This window comes from Larimichthys crocea, chromosome XIII (genome assembly GCF_000972845.2).
Source record: "Larimichthys crocea isolate SSNF chromosome XIII, L_crocea_2.0, whole genome shotgun sequence".
NCBI classification, from domain to species: Eukaryota; Metazoa; Chordata; class Actinopteri; family Sciaenidae; genus Larimichthys; species Larimichthys crocea.
Window position 1 is genome coordinate 1,796,661 of NC_040023.1, and position 20,249 is coordinate 1,816,909.

At 38.4% G+C, this 20,249-nt stretch overlaps 3 protein-coding genes across 3 annotated transcripts; 2 read left to right on the top strand and 1 right to left on the bottom strand.

Moving 5' to 3' along the window:
- Positions 1 to 219: 219 nt before the first annotated feature.
- LOC104931632 (leucine-rich repeat and immunoglobulin-like domain-containing nogo receptor-interacting protein 1) lies at positions 220 to 6,077 on the bottom strand. Its single transcript, XM_010746679.3, has 2 exons — positions 5,709 to 6,077; positions 220 to 2,889 (listed from the first exon to the last, which is right to left on the bottom strand). Exon 2 carries the CDS (start codon positions 2,875 to 2,877, stop codon positions 1,051 to 1,053), a length of 1,827 nt encoding a protein of 608 aa, XP_010744981.2. The 5' UTR covers positions 2,878 to 2,889; positions 5,709 to 6,077; the 3' UTR covers positions 220 to 1,050.
- A 3,529-nt stretch (positions 6,078 to 9,606) lies between these two features.
- LOC104931629 (cathepsin L1) lies at positions 9,607 to 14,923 on the top strand. Its single transcript, XM_027287224.1, has 8 exons — positions 9,607 to 9,785; positions 10,940 to 11,060; positions 11,165 to 11,287; positions 12,717 to 12,869; positions 12,963 to 13,187; positions 13,621 to 13,786; positions 14,338 to 14,443; positions 14,573 to 14,923. Exons 2-8 carry the CDS (start codon positions 10,941 to 10,943, stop codon positions 14,670 to 14,672), a joined length of 993 nt encoding a protein of 330 aa, XP_027143025.1. The 5' UTR covers positions 9,607 to 9,785; position 10,940; the 3' UTR covers positions 14,673 to 14,923.
- Positions 14,924 to 16,024: 1,101 nt separating this feature from the next.
- LOC104931628 (cathepsin S) lies at positions 16,025 to 18,035 on the top strand. The gene is made up of 7 exons (XM_027287225.1): positions 16,025 to 16,178; positions 16,389 to 16,511; positions 16,716 to 16,865; positions 16,966 to 17,187; positions 17,283 to 17,448; positions 17,572 to 17,674; positions 17,768 to 18,035. Exons 1-7 carry the CDS (start codon positions 16,059 to 16,061, stop codon positions 17,865 to 17,867), a joined length of 984 nt encoding a protein of 327 aa, XP_027143026.1. The 5' UTR covers positions 16,025 to 16,058; the 3' UTR covers positions 17,868 to 18,035.
- Positions 18,036 to 20,249: the final 2,214 nt, after the last annotated feature.

The window sequence follows — 20,249 nt, forward strand, 5'->3', positions numbered from 1 at the left end:
AATTATTATTATGAACCTATTTGGTGTTAAAATAAGTAATGTATTTAGACTGTTTATCAGATAATATAACAAAACCTTTAGTCTTCGAGGTCTTTGACTATTGCTTCAGATTTACCCAAAAATGTACATTCAGACTTGACTTGAAGGATGAGGTATTGCCAACTGAAGCGCACCTCTGGAATCTGCACAGTGAAAACATTCATAAAACAGACCCAATGCTTACTGTTTGTCATTTTTTATTTATTTGTTTATCTTTGTTGGATCAAGAACCAGTGAATAAGTACGCAAAATATATAAATGACATGTTTGAAAGCACATTCATATTATTTTATTCTGCTTTCATAAAGCAAGAAGAAGAGCTTCATTAGGGAATTCACACATGAGTACAGCAGTAATGTGACAATATTAGACAAAACATATACAATCAAATTAGGCAGAAATCACATGCTAGTGTTATGTACATTAACCTTAATATAAGGTTAACAGTCATATTACATTCTCTTTAATTATCTTATGGCTACTATTTGAGACCTATAATAAATATTAATGAGTCTAATATGTCATCTGTTCTTAAGAAACCAAATGAACAAAACCAACAAATAACGATTATTCAGCCAGACAAACCACAAACTAATTATCTGTGCATTCTCTCAGGCCTATTTCTTAAATTGTTTCTATGTAAACATCAACAATATAAGCAGCAAGTATATATAGCTACATATTGCATGCATTAGGCTCATTCGATTTTTCTTACTTTGGTTGGTTTACATTCAGGCTTGGTTCTAGTCAGCTCTGTCTCATAAATGAAAAATAAAGCTAATAAGTGATGTGCATCTCTTAGTTAGATAATCCTAATATGTAACTTTAAACCTTCTGAATGTTCAGAAAGGCTAAAAGCACAATTTACTTATATTACAACATAGGCTATAGCTAACATGCTCACATTTACATGGATTAATCAACAGTCTGTTCTGTTAGACACGTTAACATGCTCTAAAATGTAATTACTTCTGACTAGACAGTTTTACATTTGGCTTTATACTTCTTGGGTCATATCAGTTTCATGGTGAATCTGCCTGTTTCCATGTAGCCTGTTCCTCCTTTATTACTTGACATGGCGCTTCGTGGCACATATGCAATGGTGGCTGTGTGCTTTATTTGTCCTTTGCTCTTACTCCAGAAGAACATGAAAATGAAGCACACGCTCACAGAGCTGAAAAATGAGAGGAACCCAATGGTCGCTGCTATCAGCAATGTCTTGACATCAAATGGGAGTTTCTGACTGTCATCCACACCTGGAGAGGCAGACGGAAAGGCAAACCAACCTTTAAGACGAAAGGAGTTTTTAGAAGATGATGGAAAGGCCCGGACATGCAGGTTGACAGGAAGGCTGTTATTTCCTGCCGCATTAGATGCCACACAGAGATAAGTACCACTGTCTTGAGGTTGAGCATAGCGAACCTCCAACGAGCCATTAGACAGAGCCCGTATTCTACCAATGGGTGATAAAGGTTTTCGCAGTGGGTTCAGCCAAGTGACAGATGGCTGAGGGTCACCTTCTGCATTGCAGTAAAACACCACCGTGTGTCCTTGATCTACTCTCATTTCTTGAGGTTTTCGGTTCAGAATACGTGGCTGCCGACATGTGAGCAGACCTGGGACCTCAGCTTCAGAAAAGTCGAGAAAATTCCAGCCCTGCAATTGGACTGAGGTAGTGCAAGTTGGTGGATTTCCACCAAAGCCCAGATATAGTTGTCTTCGTACCACCCACAGCAAACGGCAGTCACATGCCAGTGGGTTGTTATCAAGTCCCAGAGTTAATAGGGTGTCCACTGAATGAAAAGCTCCGATCTCGAGTGTGGTGAGAAGGTTTCTAGACACATTCAGCAATCTGAAATGTGTCAAACCCCTAAATGCTCCAATTTCAATGTGCAGCAATGATCCCCCCACCAGATGGAGCTCTTGGAGCCGGAGCAAGTCTCCAAGCAGGCTCCCTTGAATGTAGGTGATTGGATTAAAAGAAAGGTCAAGGTATACCAGATATACAAGATGATGCAAAGGGATGTATGGGACAGCACTGAGTTTAGAGTGTGTAATGGTGAGGGATGTAAGATTTAGGCCAAAGAGGCTGTTTCCTGACAGGGTCTCCAGCCAAGGACAATGAGAAATGACAAGTTCTTTGAGACGCTCTAGATGACGGAAAGAGTAGTTTGGCAGCGTGGTAAGGCCCAGTTGGTGAAAATGAAGAATTCTCAGGTTACCGAGCTGCGTGAGCGCCTCTGTTGGCACAGCAGTGAGGTTGCAGCCGTTGAGGTGCAGCTCTTGCAGACTGGTTAAACCTGTGAAAGCTTGATTAGAGATGAAAACAAAGTCATTACCTGCTGCTTTAATAAACTGCAAGGCAGCTAGGTCACGGAAAGTAAAATCTAGAAAAACAAGGATCTCATTGCTGCTTATGTCCAGTAATGTCAGTTTTGGCAAACCGGCAAACACTCCTACAGGAATTATCTTCAGGCGGTTGCGAGCAAGACGCAGAGTTGTCAGACTTTGCAAGCCAAGAAAGGCTTCCACCTCGATTATCACCATAATATTGTCACTCAGGTCTAAGTCTAAAAGTTGTGTCAAGGTCTGGAACTGCTGTTGCACCAGAGTCTTGATCTTATTATGTGTCAGGTTTAATAGTTTTGTGTCTTTCGAGAGGCCATTGGGCACTGTGGTAAATTGGCCAACAGAGCAGTTCACCTCCAGCAGTGCGGTGTTGCAGCGGCAGGGCTGTGGACACAGCCGGCTTGTTTCAGATGATAATACCACCCCCGCTGCTAACAGGTACAGAGCTCCCCAGCACAGCCATTGGTGGACAGCAATCCCCTCAAACATCTGGTGGCCTGCCTGCATATGACAGAGAAAGACAGCTGTGAAAAGACTGAGAGGGTGATGACATTTACTGACTCAGATCAGTAGAAATGGGGCAAACCTCACGTTCTGCAACACACAAATGCAAGAAGTGTTGAAAGTGCGAAAACTAGAAGGAACCGGAAGTAGATTTTCATAAGCAGACAGCTGCTGATGGAAGGCCCTGTCTTTGTAAACTTGCAAACAGCAAAGAAACAATTAATAGAAAGCCAAGGATGACGGCACCAAATGTTGTCAGATGGTGATGCTGAATCATCTCTGTCAAACTGTGAATGTCATGATTTCAGTTTATATTTATGTTGTTTACAGTGCTGTAATAGTCCAAGATGATAAGCGACAGTGGTAATAGCTGCGTCATTCATCCTGGAACAAACTCATGTAGACAAGCCAGCTCATCTTTAAAAAGCAGACAATTTGTCTTCTTTGACTAACCCTAACCCTTTGACTATTTTATGGGTTGTAGCTGCGCTTAATTCTCCTTGTTTTTCATCTCTTTCCTTTTCTTCTTATAAAGTGTTTTGTAAGTTCTGTTTAAAAGTATTACAGCATTACACATAAATCATTGCTTGCTTCCTTTTTTTGTCTTCTTTCTCCACATTTACAAATCAGGCTGTGTTCACAATTAACCGTTTCTTGTGGTTCAAATCTGCAGGAAATCACAGGGAATCAAACTGTTGTCATCCACCTGACACATACTAAAGACGTTAGCCATCCCCATTTACTGACCACCAGCAGAGACAGTTGAAGGCTCCCTAGAGCTAGTAAGTGGGCCTTTGAGCTTCAATTAGATCAGATCCTAAAGGTCAAGAATGATGCAAATTCGAGAAGATTTCAAGATTGTGTTTTTGTTTTTAAAGCTGTTTTTTAAGAATTTAAATGAGGGATGTGGTTCGGCTCTAAACTGTACTTTTAAATCTCTATTAATTAAACCTCTGGCCTCTATAAGACCAAAAGAAATTGCAGTTCAATCCGTAGAGCTTATCTTCTCCTATATGACTTTGTAGATCAGCCCTCAATCCTTTTAACCGTCGAGCTTCAACCAACAAAAAAGCATCTTCACAACACAGATTGACCGAAATGCTGCTTCCTGCTGTCTGTGCAGATTAGGATTTAATCAATATAAAAAACATGTCAGCTCACTGTTTCTGTAGTATTAATGCTGTCTGAAAACAAAACTAGAGAGAAAACGTAAACCTGCACATCATTAGGCATCACATGGAGGACCGCTTAATTATCTGTTGGTCTCCAATTATTGTAAACATCATCTCTCTCTAAGCAAATTATAATGTCAGAGGAACACATATTTTTTGGCATTTATTCATTCAATGTTTTACATTTTGTTTGTTTGGATACTGCAGCTATTATAAAAGTAGACTGCAGCTGGTTTAAAAGAACATTTTTGTTTTGTAACTTTTAAGATTTAACAATTTATTTAACAGTATAATAATGTGCAAAAATGTTGAAACAACATTTTGGAAAAGGTGGACCTTAAGGATCAATATCATACTGAGCTAATGTAGATTTGTCTTGGGACAAAACACCTCGACTTTGTAGCATTTATTTTTTTGTCAGCGAGGCAGCTTTTCTCTTGTTTTGTTTTTTCATTTTGCATAATTTCCTGTCAAATGCAACATGCAAGATGGATGAAACTTTGTGGTTTAAATTCAGAAGATGACAATCAATACAAGTTTGCTAATATCTCTGCTTGTCCTAAAATATGCCCCCCCACCCCCGCTTTTTTTTAGATATAGACAGAAAAACTCAGGACAAGGTTGAAACTTTTAAGTTTACATTTTGTATGTATTTGAATATGGGCATTTTTAAATTTGCTAAATCCACCACAAGGGGGTGACAAAAGCAAAAATATTACTGTGTACAGTTTATCTGAGTCCAATGGTTTTATAACACTGTAACTAGAAATGCTCAGTCACAGTCAAATTGCTATAAGTAATCACATAATAGCTTATAACACCAAACAGATGTTATGCAACAGTTCAAACTAACATGGCATATGAACATGGAAACAAGAATATGAGGTAGCAAAAGGGGCGAACTCATCAGAAAAAGTGTGACTTGCTGAAACACACTATTTAAATTTCCAAGAAAGTGTTGAAAAAAAGAGAGAAAAAAAAGTGTGATGCCACCCGCAGTTCAGCCAGCTCTTGTTCCATGTTTTGCTAAAAGACGAAACACTATAGAACATGTGAGAAGAGACAAACTATGGTTCTTTAATATTTGTGACGTTTTTGCAGAAAGAGCTGCATTTCCAAACGTAAAATATGAAAGTAAACATGCTCACTGACACTTTGCTTGTATTTCCAATAGTTCCTAAATGATTTGCACTTAAATACTTACATTTTTTAAACTTCTGTCACATAGAAAACTGCACCTAGAAAGTCTAATATTCATCATTTCAACATGAACATGATTGAGTGAGTGGATGAGTGAATCCAGGTTGTCTTCCTGTATTTAAGATCATATTTTTTCAAGGAGGTAATTTGGTCTCCACACAGTTATGGGTATGGAGCTGGGGAATACTGTGTAGTCTGACTGCTGGTAATCACAGGAGCTCCCCTGTGCAGTGAATGATGGAGGGGTTCAGGAGAAAACATTCTCCTGAACTCCTCTGGGAGCACACATGCTACAGAGTGAAAATAGCATACAAGGGTGAAATCGCAGTTATTTACTGTGGACTGACAACTTTAAGAGCTCAAATACATCAGACTTTGCTATGAAAGGCTCAGAATTATAGTAATCTTGTGGGGGGTGAAAGAAAATGAAGTATTGTAACTCACCGTCTCTTCAGTCTGGAGGGCTTGTCATGGTGATAGCTCCATTTTCATAATATTGTTGTTTTTTAAAAAAGAGTGCATTTGCAAGGTCGGTTTGTTTGAAATAGACTCTGGATAAATTGTTGATTCAAGCAAAGAGAATTCAAAGAGCAGAGTACATCTTTTGGTCTGTCAGGTCCACTTCAAAAATACATCCAAATGAAACCTGCAATGTGAGAGAAACAGACAGACATATCAGAGCAAGAAAGCTTCATCCTCTCATTCTGAAATATTCAATCTCCGGAGGAAGCGCGTTGCTGCGGCTCGGTTCCCCTGTTGCTTCGCTGTCCTCATGGCAACAACAACCTGGCTCTGGACGTGAGGTTGCTCGGTGCATGCTGGGGGATTATATGCACTAGCTCCTGGACTCTGTCCATCACACTGCACTGGATGACAGGAGGGAGACACGGGTCAGCCAAATGTAGAGATTTAGGAGCAGCAGCAGATGGGAATGTATTGAAGTGCGGATACTTGGAAATAAAGGAATATCTTTGCTGTTCTCAGGTCTGTCAGAGCCATCTTAAAGTTTGATGAAGACCAAGACACAACCTGTAAGGTGTTTGCACCTTGTTAGTATTCAGATTTTTAGTATTATGCTGCTAAGGTAGAGAGGGACGCCCCTGCTCTAGTAAGAACTGGTTGTGCGTTCCACCAACGGGCAACAACAGACGAGAAGAGTCTGTCAAGTGCCACACTGTAAGTGCAGTAAACAATGACCTTGATACTTTCTGTGACCCCAAACTAATCTGTTGTGCTGATGTCTAAACTGATACAAACCATGTCAAACCTGCAGACCTCACATTCACAGACTTCATTGACTTGACTTGCATTGTGTAAGGCAGAAACAAGTCAATTTAAATGAGAAAAAATGCAAAAATTTGATCAGTTAAAAAAGGTTACAGTACAACTTCATTACAAGATATGCTTGAATCATCCCAAATTTAATTTACTTGTAAAGTTACATAAAACATGATCTACAGTAAGTAACACAGTATGAATGGTTAAAAAGACTTATCATGCTATCTGTTAGTACAGAAACTGAGATACTGGTCTGGACCAGACAGAGGAACATACATACGTATATAAAAGAGTCTGTGAATGTGTTTCTGCATGTTTCTGGCATTAGTTCAGACATCAGCACAATACACTGAAACCTAGTTTGAGGTCACAGGTGATTTTAACCAGAATTTCATTACAACATACACAAAATACAAAAATGTATGTATATAGAACCAAAACGCATAAATAAAGTTTTGAAATGTGACTGTTTTACTGTATATGGTAAAACACACTCAAATGTATGTGCAAGACAGCAATTTACAGCTGGTGGCGTTGAGTTCCTACATCTCTTACGTCTGGACTATGCAGATTCATCTCTGTACGTGCTGTACCACACTAGCTGCATATTAATGCTTCAAATTAGACCTTCTATTAGTTCTTCTATTCTATGTACACACATTTTTTACAGTGTTTATTCACCATAAAATCTACAGACATTTTAAAATATAGAATAAAATGCATATCTTAAGATCTAAAATGTGAAATCAACAGTACTAATATCATAGTACCGTAATATTAGAAAAGGTTATACTGTATTTATTACGGTAAAATTTTGGCAACCACAGCTGCCAGTTTTTTGCCGTTTTTTCCACATATTTACCATCAATAATGGTATCAATATACTGTATAATCAGACTACAGTCCATGTAAATGCATGCATCCTTGTGTTTTTCAGTGTTCCCATGTGCTGTGATCCTATTCTCTCACAATTACATAACAGGTGTTTTTGAAACACATCAGCTGATTCAGTTCATAATTAGCATCACAATTCATCTATGTCAATGTCTCAATAATAAGAGGTGGGCAGGAACATCTTCTCTAATGAATGTCAAATTTGCTGTGTCTTTGACAAGAAAAATGGATTGTTTCCTTTGCCCCTCTGTGATTTAATGACCTGTCATCTCATCCCACGTCTACAAAAATTCCTCAATTATTGATTTTAGGCCTCATAAATGAAACGGTGTCAGTTCATTCATGCAATTACACATTCATGATTTAGCTGCTCATTACACCCACACTGCTCCCCCTTGTTAATTATATTTTTTTAAACAACTTGTTTAATTAGCAAACACTTGCTTCTGATCCAATGAGAGTAGAAAAGCAACAACTAAACAATCAGGTGTTTGAAAAGAACTGCCCGCCTCTCCGCTCAGCTGCAGGTTTAGGAGGTGAGCTGATACAAAAGGTGCGTGATCACCACAGAAGAAGAGCCTGCGCTGAGTCAGGACCTTACCATCTGGTACCTCAGGGAACCTGCGTTCATCAGCGAATCTCTGTCCAAACCCGGATTCAGGGAGAGAAAATTAGTGAAGAGTGCCAATTTCAGCCACGGCCAAATCCTAATTGCATAATATCCTCCTGTCTTTTTAGCATCATTGTGTTTCGTCATTGCTGCTCCCTGCAGTTAGACTGCTGTGAGGTTTCCTGGTAATTCTCTCTAAGTATTTTTGGGACATTTTATTGCCTTTATTAGACAGAGAACAGGAAAAAGAAGGGAGGAAAGATGATTTGCAAGCCAAATTTTAACCAACATTGCAATCACATGGTCAGCATCTTAGCATGGTATTTCAGTAACCGCTTATCCTCATCATAGTTCTGCTTTTTTGGAAATACACTTTGCTTTCTTTCAAAGAAGATTGATACCACAGCATGAAGTTCCGACCAGCGGCCAGTTATCTTCGCATAAAGCCAGGGAAAGGGGTGAAATAACTAACATGGCTCTGTCGGGTAACACCGTTAGCCTACCAGCACCTCTAAAGCTCACTAATTAACATGTTATAACAAGAACCACACCAATATGGATATAGATTTATACTGGTTTATTATATATGGTGGATGTATTATAGGAGGGATGGAGGGATGGAGGGGTAAAGGATGAGAGGGGAAACCGGAAAAATCAAAATGTTTTTGACGTCTTTCATGGCAGATTATTTCATGGCTGGGTGCAATAACCTTTCAGCTGGTTACCAGGGCAACCAAGTGGTGACAGGACACTGCCATGGGCCAAGAAATAGTCCAACACATACAGTGGGTAGATCCGTTTGGATCAGAGCCAGTCAAGCTGTTTTCCCAGGTTTTATGCTAAGCTAACAGGCATAAGTAGTTTCATATTAACCATAGAGACATGAGTCAATACCATGTGTCAATCTTTGTATCTGATTCTCATTCATAAAGTGCAAATCCTAGTTCATAATAGTCAATAGTACATTTTCTGTTTTGTGTTTTGTATGTGTGAACATATGCACACACAGAAACAGCTGTAAACATGAAGCACAGAGGAGGAGGTTCACACTAAACAAGTGAACCAAAGGAGTCATCATTTTTTACACTTAAAGCTTCGCATCCAACCTGTCACAAGAACAGGAACTTTTGAGCAAGAATTTGCAACACTCACAGAACACATAACAGAAAACCAGACTCCAACCTCTCAGCAAAACACTGTTAGGGTTTCTAAACCTAACAGGTTTTCTTGTTTTTTCCTGATAACAAGCTAAACCCATGTGTCAGTGTGAAACATAATTCTGTGTTGAAGTGATTAATTAATACTGAAATAGAAAATGGGGATACATTGTTAAAATGTTGTCATTTCTATCACAGTTTTATGAGCACAAATCATCTTTGGATTTGACAAATCATTTCACAATTAATCACTTTTTTTTTTTTTACATCCAAGGTTTCTCATCTTCACTTGTGTTTTCCTCCACAAGCACTTTCATTTATGTAAATCTATCATGTAACTTATGCCACTTCCACCTCTGGTAGGGTATTTTGAGTCACTGCAGCTGGTTATAAATTAGATTCACATGACGAGCCAGAGAGCAGATGCACCGAAAAACAGAGTAAAAAAAAAAGCGACAGGGAACAGCACATATGAGGAAACTATACTTCCTCTTATGCGGATGTGAAGCTTCTCTAGTCCGTTAAAAGTGGGTGCACTTTCTTGCTGGGGCAAAATAATCCTGCTGATCATTGAACAACAAGGTAATGCAAACTATGTCTTCTCATGTGTAGTGATGCATTTAGGCTGTTTGGCTTGTCAAAGCTAATGGGTGTATGGCTTGGATGAACATGTTAAAGAAGATAGAAGATAGATAAACAGAAGATAGAAAATGTTTATTGAGTAAGAGGCTCAGAGATTACAGTGAAACAGGTTTGAACATCTCCTTTACTGACGTGAAGCATCTTAAGAAAGTCAGAAACTCTAAAAAAATAGCCTGACTTATTCAGATTCTTATTTTACTTTCACATTGAGGTTTTGCATACTTGCTCTCTGCAGTCGTGTACGAGTGATGATGAGTGTGTTGTATCTGTATAATGTATCGTAAACACAGGATGTTATGTTGTGGTTTTAGACTAGATTAAACAAGCACTGTGCACATAATAAACATTCTTTAATGTAGATTAAACTGTATATGTGAATGTATGTTACACGGAGGGTGCAGCTTGTTGATTTTTTTTTTTTTTTTTTTTTTTTTTTCTTTTTTTTTTTTTTTTTTTTGCTGATGCTACGGGACATCAGCGAAATTTACATTCCACAATTAAGTTGAAAAACATTCTCTCCACATGTTTCTTAATGAAATGATTAATGGTGCATGGGGCTGAGGGCACTGAGGTCTTGTCTTTTACAGTGTAAAATGTAAAAGTTGCAACACTTGCAAAGAAACACTGTGGATCATTTCCTGGTGTATATTTTTTCAATATGTTTAAGTTTGACCAATTTAGGGCCAATGAATACAGATTCAGCATTTTCCTGATCCGTTTTAGAGAAAGGGAAATACAAATCAAGATTTAATAAAAAAAAATAATAATAATAAAAGAAACAAAAATGCAAAGAAAAGTTGAGACTGTGTTTTTGGTATCTGGTCAAAATGTTCTGGTCGTGAGCAGACTTCTTCTTTTACAGCTGTAGCCTTCATATAGTCGATAAAATGTAGTGAAATATTTTCTTCAAGTTGGTTGTCTTGTCCAAACAAGTCAATAAACCAAAGATATTCAGTTTAATATCACAAAAGACAAACATCACAAGGTAAAGGTGGAACCATAAGTGACTAAAACAACTGTCTTTAACGGATTGTTAGTGAGAATCTATTGAGGGTCATATCTGCTCACATAACGTGACTGGTTTTGGTACGCAGGATGCATGTTTTGTGTGGCCTGTTGCTTTCGGCCTCTCTGGTCCTCGGCCACTCTTCACCTGCCTTAAACAGAGTGTGGGACGAGTGGACAACCCAACATCGCAAGGCTTATGACAATCAGGTAGGTTTGTGAAAGCCTTAATTTGTCTCTCTTTTTCAGCACACGCACAGTATAGATACATAAATTCATACGATCAGATCACTCAGTCAGTGTTTGTGTTTCAGACTGAGATCGCTTTCAGGAGAGCAGTATGGGAGAAGAACATGCAGTTGGTGTTGAGACACAACCAGGAGGCCTCAGCAGGAAAACACAGCTTCACAATGGGACTCAATCATCTGGCTGACATGGTAGGAAACAAACAATTTATGATTTCAGTCTGCAGCTCAGAAAACAAGTTCTCTGAATGTTCTAGTGTTCGATCCTGAATAAGACAGACATGTCTTTATTAAATTATCAGTAACATTTAAATGGCTTTAATGCACGTCGGGAAAAAAACAGGATTGTATCAAATATAGATTTACACACGCAGATAATTTGCTTTTTGTGTTGACTGAGATAAATCTAAAGCAATAATTCCACAAATTATCAGAAAATATGCAGATGACTCATCAAAAGCTTATTAGCTTGCATCACATTATAGATGATTAATCATAAAACAGGAAGGTTTTAATGAGAAAAACAGAATACAGACAATAAACGGATGCTTAGCTGCGTTTACAGTGGGTGACCTCAAACCAGAGCAGCCATGTCAGAAAGAAAACAAGGAATAAACATGAACCCAGGCTGCAGTTGACCGCCTCTGCTTCCACTAAGTTAATCTTCACAATACATCTGATTGTGGATAAACTCTTACAACATGTTCTTTGTCACCTTTTGATAAACTTTGACCTCCATCATCGCTGAGCCACAAAGTGGATAACTGTCTTTATCTGGCTCTGTTAATCTTCTGGTCGTTTCGTGACTAGCCGTATGACAGCTGTACTGGACACATCCCATGACTCATAATTCACTCAAGTAGCCTTATTCTGATAAGAAAAGACCCCTTTGTAGTATAACAGAGGAAAAATAAACATCCAAGATTGAAAAATAGTCATGATATTGGAATGTGCTGTCAAAGAGGGGAGTCTTTGGGCACTGACCGTGCCACTGTTATGGACAGAAATGTATCAGAGAGACCTCTGGTGGATACAAACTGCATGACAAACATTTTAGCACTGAACGCCTCCTCATGTCACATAACTGGTTTCACACCCTTCAAGGACCCGTGGAGACATATGCTTGCAACACTGTTAATCTGCATCTAAAGCTGCGCCCTCCGTGGCTTTATTTAAACCCTAACCTATAGATCAGCACTCATCGTCCTTTATACAATTTGATTATTTTAATCCAGTATGGCTGGGTATATACCCAGCCATACTGGATTAAAATAATCAAATTGTATAAAGGACGATGAGTGCCAAACTAAGTAAAAGGCAAATTACACATGGTATCATGTATGTACTGCAAACTGACATATAAAAAAGGGAAGAAATGCAGGTTCTCATGTGGCATCATAATAATACAATAAAAGGGCCCTTAATTATAAAAGCAGAAGTTTAAACTTGTTTAGAATTAGAGGAACTTAGGGGAAACTAGGAGGCAGGAGAAACCAGCTTCCTGTGTGATCATGAGCTCATTTGGTTCTCAGATTAGAGCTCTTTCAGCACAAATGCCCTATAAACATGAAATATATGTTTAGGCAGAGCATTTCTTATATTAACCAGCCTTCTTTTACAGACCGCTGATGAAGTCAATGAGATGCTGAATGGCCTGAAACTGGAGGAGCCAGTTCATTTCAGCAATGGCACTTTTAAGGAAGTGAGCGGCTCACCGATACCTCAGAGCGTGGACTGGAGGAAGCACGGGCTGGTCAGTCCAGTCCAGAACCAGGTAGGCAATGATTTGAGATCATTTACTTGAAAGTGATCTAATAAATCGTTTGAATAACCAGTGACAATAAAGATATTTTTTATTTCTTTAAAGGGGTTATGTGGCTCCTGCTGGGCCTTTAGCTCTGTGGGAGCTCTTGAGGGTCAGATGAAGAAGCGAGCAGGTGTCCTTGTTCCTCTGAGCCCACAGAACCTGGTGGACTGCAGCACCTTCGATGGAAACCTCGGCTGTAAGGGAGGCTACATCTCTAAAGCCTACAGATACATCATCCGCAATGGAGGCATTGACTCAGAGAACTTTTACCCCTATGAACACAAGGTCCAGTGAAAGTTATTATATTAAATTAAACTGTCGGGGTTACTATAGAAAGATTGAGTCTTCATACAAATGTGCAAGTACGATCTTTGCTTCCCTTTACTCCCTTACTTCCTTCTCACTTCATTCCTCTTACGTTCTTTCTCTCTTCACTTCCTTCTCTACTTCCTTACTCACTTTCATTACTTTACCTTAGATATATATATATGTGTCCTGACAGATGTGGCTCTTTTTTTAGCTTATGTGATTTTAATTTGCGCATCAATCTGTGCTGTACATAGAAGTATGCAGTGTGATTGTATAAATAATGTACAAAATATACTGTATAATCTTTTGATTTTATATATATTGAAGTATATAACAAATAACTTCCATGTAATGTGTTTTAAGACCCCCCAAAACAAATCTATATCATAAATCTCTTTTGTATTTGTAGAACGGGAAATGTCGGTATTCCGTCAAGGGAAAGGCCGGCCACTGCTCTGATTTCCACATCCTCCCACAAGGAGATGAGAGGACTCTGCAGGAAGTAGTGGCTTCAGTGGGACCGGTCTCAGTTGCAGTGGACGCCAGGCTGCCATCTTTTCATCTCTACAGAGGAGGTGAGGCTGAAGGCATCTCAATGTGAGGATTTAATGCAAAGAGAGGTCAGCAGATGAGTGATGGGTTCATGCTGTAGCTATGAACCCTGTTTTGACCTGAATGGATAACACTTTTAAACAGACATTTTATGTTCAATTTATCTTCAGAAACTCATTAATTCATTACGTTAAATCAATTGATTCATTAACCTATGGTATATATATATATCTATATATATCTATATTATATATAATATATAATATTATATATTTATATATATATATATATATATATATGGCTATTTGGGGAAATGCCATGCTTAATGTTCTTTTGCTTCAATTTTGCTTCAACATGATTCAGTTGAAATATCGTCTCTTTAGTTAAGCTTATTGTTTATTCGGCGTGCACAGACACCACTAGCATTTTGAGTTAAGACGAGTAAAAGGATTTCTGCAAATTACTTTGATTAAAATAAATTCTTGATTCCATTTTAAATCCAGTTGGATTAGACTTTTGGAGGGGAACGATGGCAGTTTCTCAGCCATTCTTATTAACCTTGTGCATCTTTCAGGTTTATACAACGAAGCCAACTGCAACCCAAGGTTCATAAATCACGCTGTCCTTGTTGTGGGCTACGGCACAGACAGAGGACAAGACTTCTGGCTCGTGAAAAACAGGTACATTTGTGTCCTTTGGCTACAAGTTTTCAGCTGTAAAAGGCATTACCCTACATGTGAAAAGAAGTGCATGACTCCACGTGTGTGACCGATATTAAATGTTAAATGTGAGTGTTTATGTGATTCCAGTTGGGGAACTGCGTGGGGAGAACAAGGATTCATTCGAATTGCCAGAAACAAGAAGAATCTCTGCGGCGTTGCCAGCTTTGCAGTCTATCCTACTGTGTGAAAATGAGACCGGTCACCTGAATCAAATTTAGGTCACTTCATTTATTTATTTACTATCAGACACCAGATGTTTGTTGTTTTCATAATCAATAACAAAACTACAGACATTGTCCTGAAAAATACTGTCCTAAAAAAATCATTCATTTCTCAGATCTGCTTTGGAAGCCACTCTCACTCATGTTTTGATTCCGTTTGACTTACTTCAAAGCTCTTATCTTTCATTCTGTGATTAAAAGAAAATGACTGAAAAAAGCTGTCTGTAATTGTATATATCATGTAGCTTGTACACTCTATTTTATATATTTGATATGTTCATTTAGATATTAATATCTGAATATTGGCTCAGCTTTCAAACTGTTTACATTTAGGCAATAATGGAAGGATATGAAATGTCAATTATCTCCCAACCAAGGGGTGACATGAGAATTAAATATCATCATTCATTCTTAGTAAAAGATATTTTATTATGAAATAGAGTTATTTTAATTTGGGAGAAAACATTTAAAAGTTGAGGACTAAGTGGTTGGTTTCGTACAGTGCCCAGCCATTTTCCAGAACTTTTCTGTGGGACCTTGACTGTCTGGGCTAGGCTCAACAGAACTATATAGCGTGTTTCAGCTTATTGTTTAGATCTCCAGCCGCATCTTTGCTATTTTGGTTTACTCTCACCACTTTCACAATAGCAACAGTCAGCAGAAAGCCCATATCAATTATTTACAAAAAAAAAAAAGGCTGGTGAAATGTCTGCTTTTGGTAGAAACCAAAAACAGTTTGACTAATGGATTTATATTCTTCAGGTGGCCAGAAACACGACTCTAAATGAATGATAATGTTGCTCCATAATTGGTATATCAATGTTCTGCTTGTTTCTGCTGCCCCCACGAGGGCAAAAGAATAGCTGTTGCAGGTTTAATCGTCTGCAGGTGTGCAGCGAGCATGGCAATATATAAAAACACTCAGACGGCACCTGCACTTTCCCTTGGTGATCCCCTCAGGTAGGTCATATCTGTGATCATATTTCTTTCTATAATAATGCCAAACGGCACATCCCTTTGGCATTATCAGGTGTGGTAGAGTACATCCTCTACCACACCTGAAATTTCTTGGAAATGGTCTATATAATATCCAGTGCAGTTTGTACATGCATTTCTTCATCTATTAGTTCTTGACTTAACATGAAGACATGCCTACACTGATGTACAAATATTTGAACCTATACTTAACTAATGTCTTGAGTCAGGTTTGCTCTCAGCGTTAATGGAGATCAGCTGGTGGTGTTTGAATGAAAGCCACAGCTGGTCAAATCAGATCTTGTTGCAGGCCTTTTGTCTGCAAAACATTTAGTTTCTGCTAACTCCTGTTTAATGACGACTTCTTGAATGCAGAGATGTTTCGGAGCCTGATTTTCACCATCATTTGTGGATTGGCAGCGGCCGTTGCCAATTCAGAACTGGACCAACACTGGGAGCTATGGAAGAAGATGCACAATAAAACCTATTCTCACCAGGTGAGGCTAGAAAATGTAGTCACTACTTAAGTTTGTTTTGAATGGCCTAACCTTGTATAAATGTCTCTGTGCATTCAGTGACTATGATTTAGATATAGAAAAAGGAATCTGTTCTGTTAACATGCAATATATTTATAAATCATTAGAATTTTACCTTACCTGTGCAGTATGAATAAATGATCATGCATCGCAGGTAATGTTGTTTTCCAGATTGAGGAGCTAGGTCGCAGGCGGATATGGGAATCAAACCTGGAAATGATTAATGTCCATAACCTGGAAACCTCCATGGGCCTACACACCTATGAGCTAGCAATGAATCACCTGGGAGACCTGGTGAGTGACTAGTTAAACTTTGTTAAACTACTCAAATATGCCAACTAACAAATTCATGTAGATGGGTTCTTTATTTACAACCTGGGTTATTATTCAGTGTTTTGGGGTTTCAAGTTGTCTCAGTGACTGAAAAGCAAATACAACCACACATTGACCCATTGATGTGGAATACAGAACCTACTGGTAATGTTTTTTCACTTGTAGACCACAGAGGAGATCACGAGCATGTTGACTGGCATCGTCGTGCCCTCTGATCTGGAGAAGAGTCCTTCCAATTTTGACCGGATTAACATCTCTCTACCACCAGCACTGGACTGGAGGGATAAAGGTCTGGTAACTGATGTCAAAATGCAGGTGAAGTCCCAGCAGGTCATACTCCAAAGTATTACATTAATAAGAACATGAGCACTAGTTATGAGAAGTTCCCGTCATTTATTTTCTGTGCAACTTCTAGGGTTCCTGTGGCTCTTGTTGGGCCTTCAGTGCAGTTGGTGCTCTGGAAGGGCAACTCAAGAAGTCCACAGGTGTCCTGATGTCCCTCAGTCCTCAGAACTTGGTAGATTGCTCCCTTAATTACGGAAATCATGGCTGCAATGGTGGTTTCATGACATACGCCTTCCAATATGTCAAGGAAAAAGGCATAAATTCGGATGTAGCCTACCCCTACATAGGCAGGGTGAGCTTTTGAGACGATTTCAGGTGTACTGTTAAAAGTTGACAATTAACTCCTGAAAATATCCAGAACACTCACTCGCATCACTTTCTTTTCAGTGTGGTCAATGCAAGTATAAACCAGAGTATCGGGCTACCAACTGCAAAAGCTATGCCATGTTACCGAAGGGTAACGAATCTGCACTGAAAAAAGCTGTAGCCAAAATCGGCCCCATCTCTGTAGCAATTGATGCCTCCAGACCCAATTTTGCATTCTACCATCACGGTGAGTTGTGGTAGCTTAATGCGTCTTAAAATACAAACGTAACCTTAGTTTGAAAGAAAGTGTTTTTTTTTTTATTAAATCTGCATTGAACAGTCTTTTTAAACCAGTTTTGTGGCTCCACAGGTGTGTACAAGGACCACACATGCACCCACCATGTGAACCATGGCGTGCTAGTTGTGGGCTATGGCAGAGAGAGGGGACACGACTACTGGCTGGTCAAAAACAGGTTAAATAACTTTGTATTTTTGGAGTACTTGTATTTTCATTGTTCCTGTTTCCTTGCTTTTTTGATTGTTCTGATCTAAATATTTCATTGTAGTTGGGGCACAAGGTATGGAGATGAAGGCTACATAAAGATGGCTCGGAACAGACACAACCAGTGTGGCATTGCTCTCTATGCTAGTTACCCCATCATGTGATTAGCAGATGGCTCAGTTTTGGCTGCGAATTTCAAAAACAGTTGGCACATTTTAATAAACGCATCCTTAATTTGATCTATGTAAATAAAATGCATCAAGAAGTGGAATATTTCTGAAGCTTGTGTTCTTTGGCAGAATGAGAATTAAACACCATGTCTGTAAAGCGGTTTTGAGTTGGTCTGTGTATTGCATTTGTCCTTACTAGCCCATAAAACATTAGCTATTTTAGCTGGGTTTTTTTATGAGCAACATATTTGAAGCCCATATACAATGAAGGAATTAAAAAAAAAAAAAAAAAAAAAAAAAAAAAAAAAAAAAAACCCTCAATGTTAGAGTCTTACTGAGCTGCAGTGGCAGGACAGTACTGTAAAGAGAATTTCCAAATATACTCTTCATTTGTCTGGTTGGACAGTTGAAGCCTCATCAGCTTCTGGTAAACTTTTGAATGCATTTTATGCAGAATGACTGGATTTTGTCCTGTCACGTAGGAAGTGTGTTAGAGGATCTTCTAAAAAATCTTGTTACCAAAGTGCACTGTTGCCATGGCAATCAAACCTAACTTTCCTTTTCCAATTTAAACTTGACACCTTGTGGCAGACTAGCACACATCAGAGCAAGGCAGCAAACTAATTGCACTTTTGCAGTCAGTGGGCTGATGTCAAAGATACTGTTGCAAAGTAAAACCTGACATTTAAATTTTGAATTGAACATAAATTGCCTTCATGCAAACCATGACAGTTTATTTTTTTTTCTTTCATTTTTATTTTTCCATTATGACTTTTCTTCATAGAACTGGATAAATGGCACAAAAGTGCAAATCCCAGCATAATGAACAACTCTCACAAAATAAATACAGCACCTTTTCAGCATCACTAAAATATTCTCAATATCCAGAAGTAATAAATACTGAATTTACCAATATTTTCAGTCTGCATTTACAAAACAAAGACAACACACAATAGATTTTTGTGTCATACTGAACTTTTTTTTTTTTTTTTTTTTTTTTTTTGGTTTCCTTTTTTGTTCCACAAAGTCCAAACTTGCACGTACAAACATCTACAGTTTCTACACACAGTACATTGATTTTTAATTGAACTCACATTTAGAGTAGAACTTTAATCATTTAATTAACAGGTCAGAGTCAAACTAAAGAAAACGCAAACATAAAATACTTCAGTCCAAACTACGGCAAAGGATTCTTTGCAGCTCTTTGCAACTGAAGGAGTTGTTTACTGGCATGGGTCGGTCCTTTTGTTTCAGGGTTGATCCGTGTGCTCTGAAGAGTTGAGAAGACGGGAACCATGCCATAAAAAATCCTCCATCCCTTAATCAGACCGCCATCATTAAGGGAAGTCTTCAGACTGGTGTTCGCTTTATTTATTTAACATCCCATATCAATGACGTCATCATAGATAAAACTCAAACCAGTGACCCTTTTGATAGTTTATACATATATTTATATATATATAGAATGAAAATTCTACACATAGTAACATTAATAGTAAACTTTTACATTTTGGACAGGAGCTTCAATTTGACCGAGGGGGCTCTTTTGATGAGTTGATAAATCGTGGTCTTTTTGGATTTAACTCTGACTTCCTGTTTTCTGAATCTGGGAAAGCCTCAACTTTATTGCTTGTGCTTCCCTCTTTTAAACAGACTCATATGGACAAACAAGTTTTTGTCAAATTGTGCTTTTTGTACACAATTTATGCACTTTTTCAGCTCCCTTTGCCTAAGCATATTGCCCTTTTCCGGCCATATCTTGTACCTCTCTGACAAGATGAATTGCACGATTACAAGCGTCCTCCTCAGAAATTCAGGCATATATATATATAAAAAAAAAAGAGTTACCTGGGTCCAAGGTAAACAAGGAGCACAGTCACCACTAACTTACTTTCAGAACACATACTCAAGTTTCACCAATTTTAACCCCACTTTGATTAAGAACAATCACTGCAAGCAACAAATCTATGTCATCATACAACAATGAAAACACTAGTTCTTGCTTTAGACAAAAACAGCTGGCATACAGGACGTCCAAGAAGTCAGACAATACGATACAAACATGCGTCACGATCGGTTGAATACAGAAGGATTAGGGGTGAAGTCGTCTTTGTGAATTTAAGATGTTTTCCATATTTCTAAGCAGAGAACAGACCGCACATTATCTCTGAGACTGGCTATCTTAGATGGGATTGTTTTAAAGACTGAACTGTGTCAGCAAAAGAGCACCCGAGTCTATTATGAAGAACAAAACATTATATTCTATACTGCATATATTGCATTAGGTTGTTTGTTTGATTTTTCTTCTCATAGTGTAAATATATTTCCGTGGTCCCCAACTGAGCTGTATTCATCACAGGGATGAAAACACCGCAA

What these genes read in the sequence shown, in the direction of transcription:
- LOC104931632 (XM_010746679.3), bottom strand. Translation starts at nt 2,877, where the DNA reads ATGTTTGAGGGGATTGCTGTCCACCAATGGCTGTGCTGGGGAGCTCTG.
- LOC104931629 (XM_027287224.1), top strand. Translation starts at nt 10,941, where the DNA reads ATGCATGTTTTGTGTGGCCTGTTGCTTTCGGCCTCTCTGGTCCTCGGC. An exon ending in TTTACCCCTATGAACACAAG is followed by an intron (nt 13,188 to 13,620) that starts GTCCAGTGAAAG and finishes TTGTATTTGTAG; the next exon opens with AACGGGAAATGTCGGTATTC. An exon ending in TTCTGGCTCGTGAAAAACAG is followed by an intron (nt 14,444 to 14,572) that starts GTACATTTGTGT and finishes ATGTGATTCCAG; the next exon opens with TTGGGGAACTGCGTGGGGAG.
- LOC104931628 (XM_027287225.1), top strand. Translation starts at nt 16,059, where the DNA reads ATGTTTCGGAGCCTGATTTTCACCATCATTTGTGGATTGGCAGCGGCC. An exon ending in TAACTGATGTCAAAATGCAG is followed by an intron (nt 16,866 to 16,965) that starts GTGAAGTCCCAG and finishes TGCAACTTCTAG; the next exon opens with GGTTCCTGTGGCTCTTGTTG. An exon ending in CCTACCCCTACATAGGCAGG is followed by an intron (nt 17,188 to 17,282) that starts GTGAGCTTTTGA and finishes CTTTCTTTTCAG; the next exon opens with TGTGGTCAATGCAAGTATAA.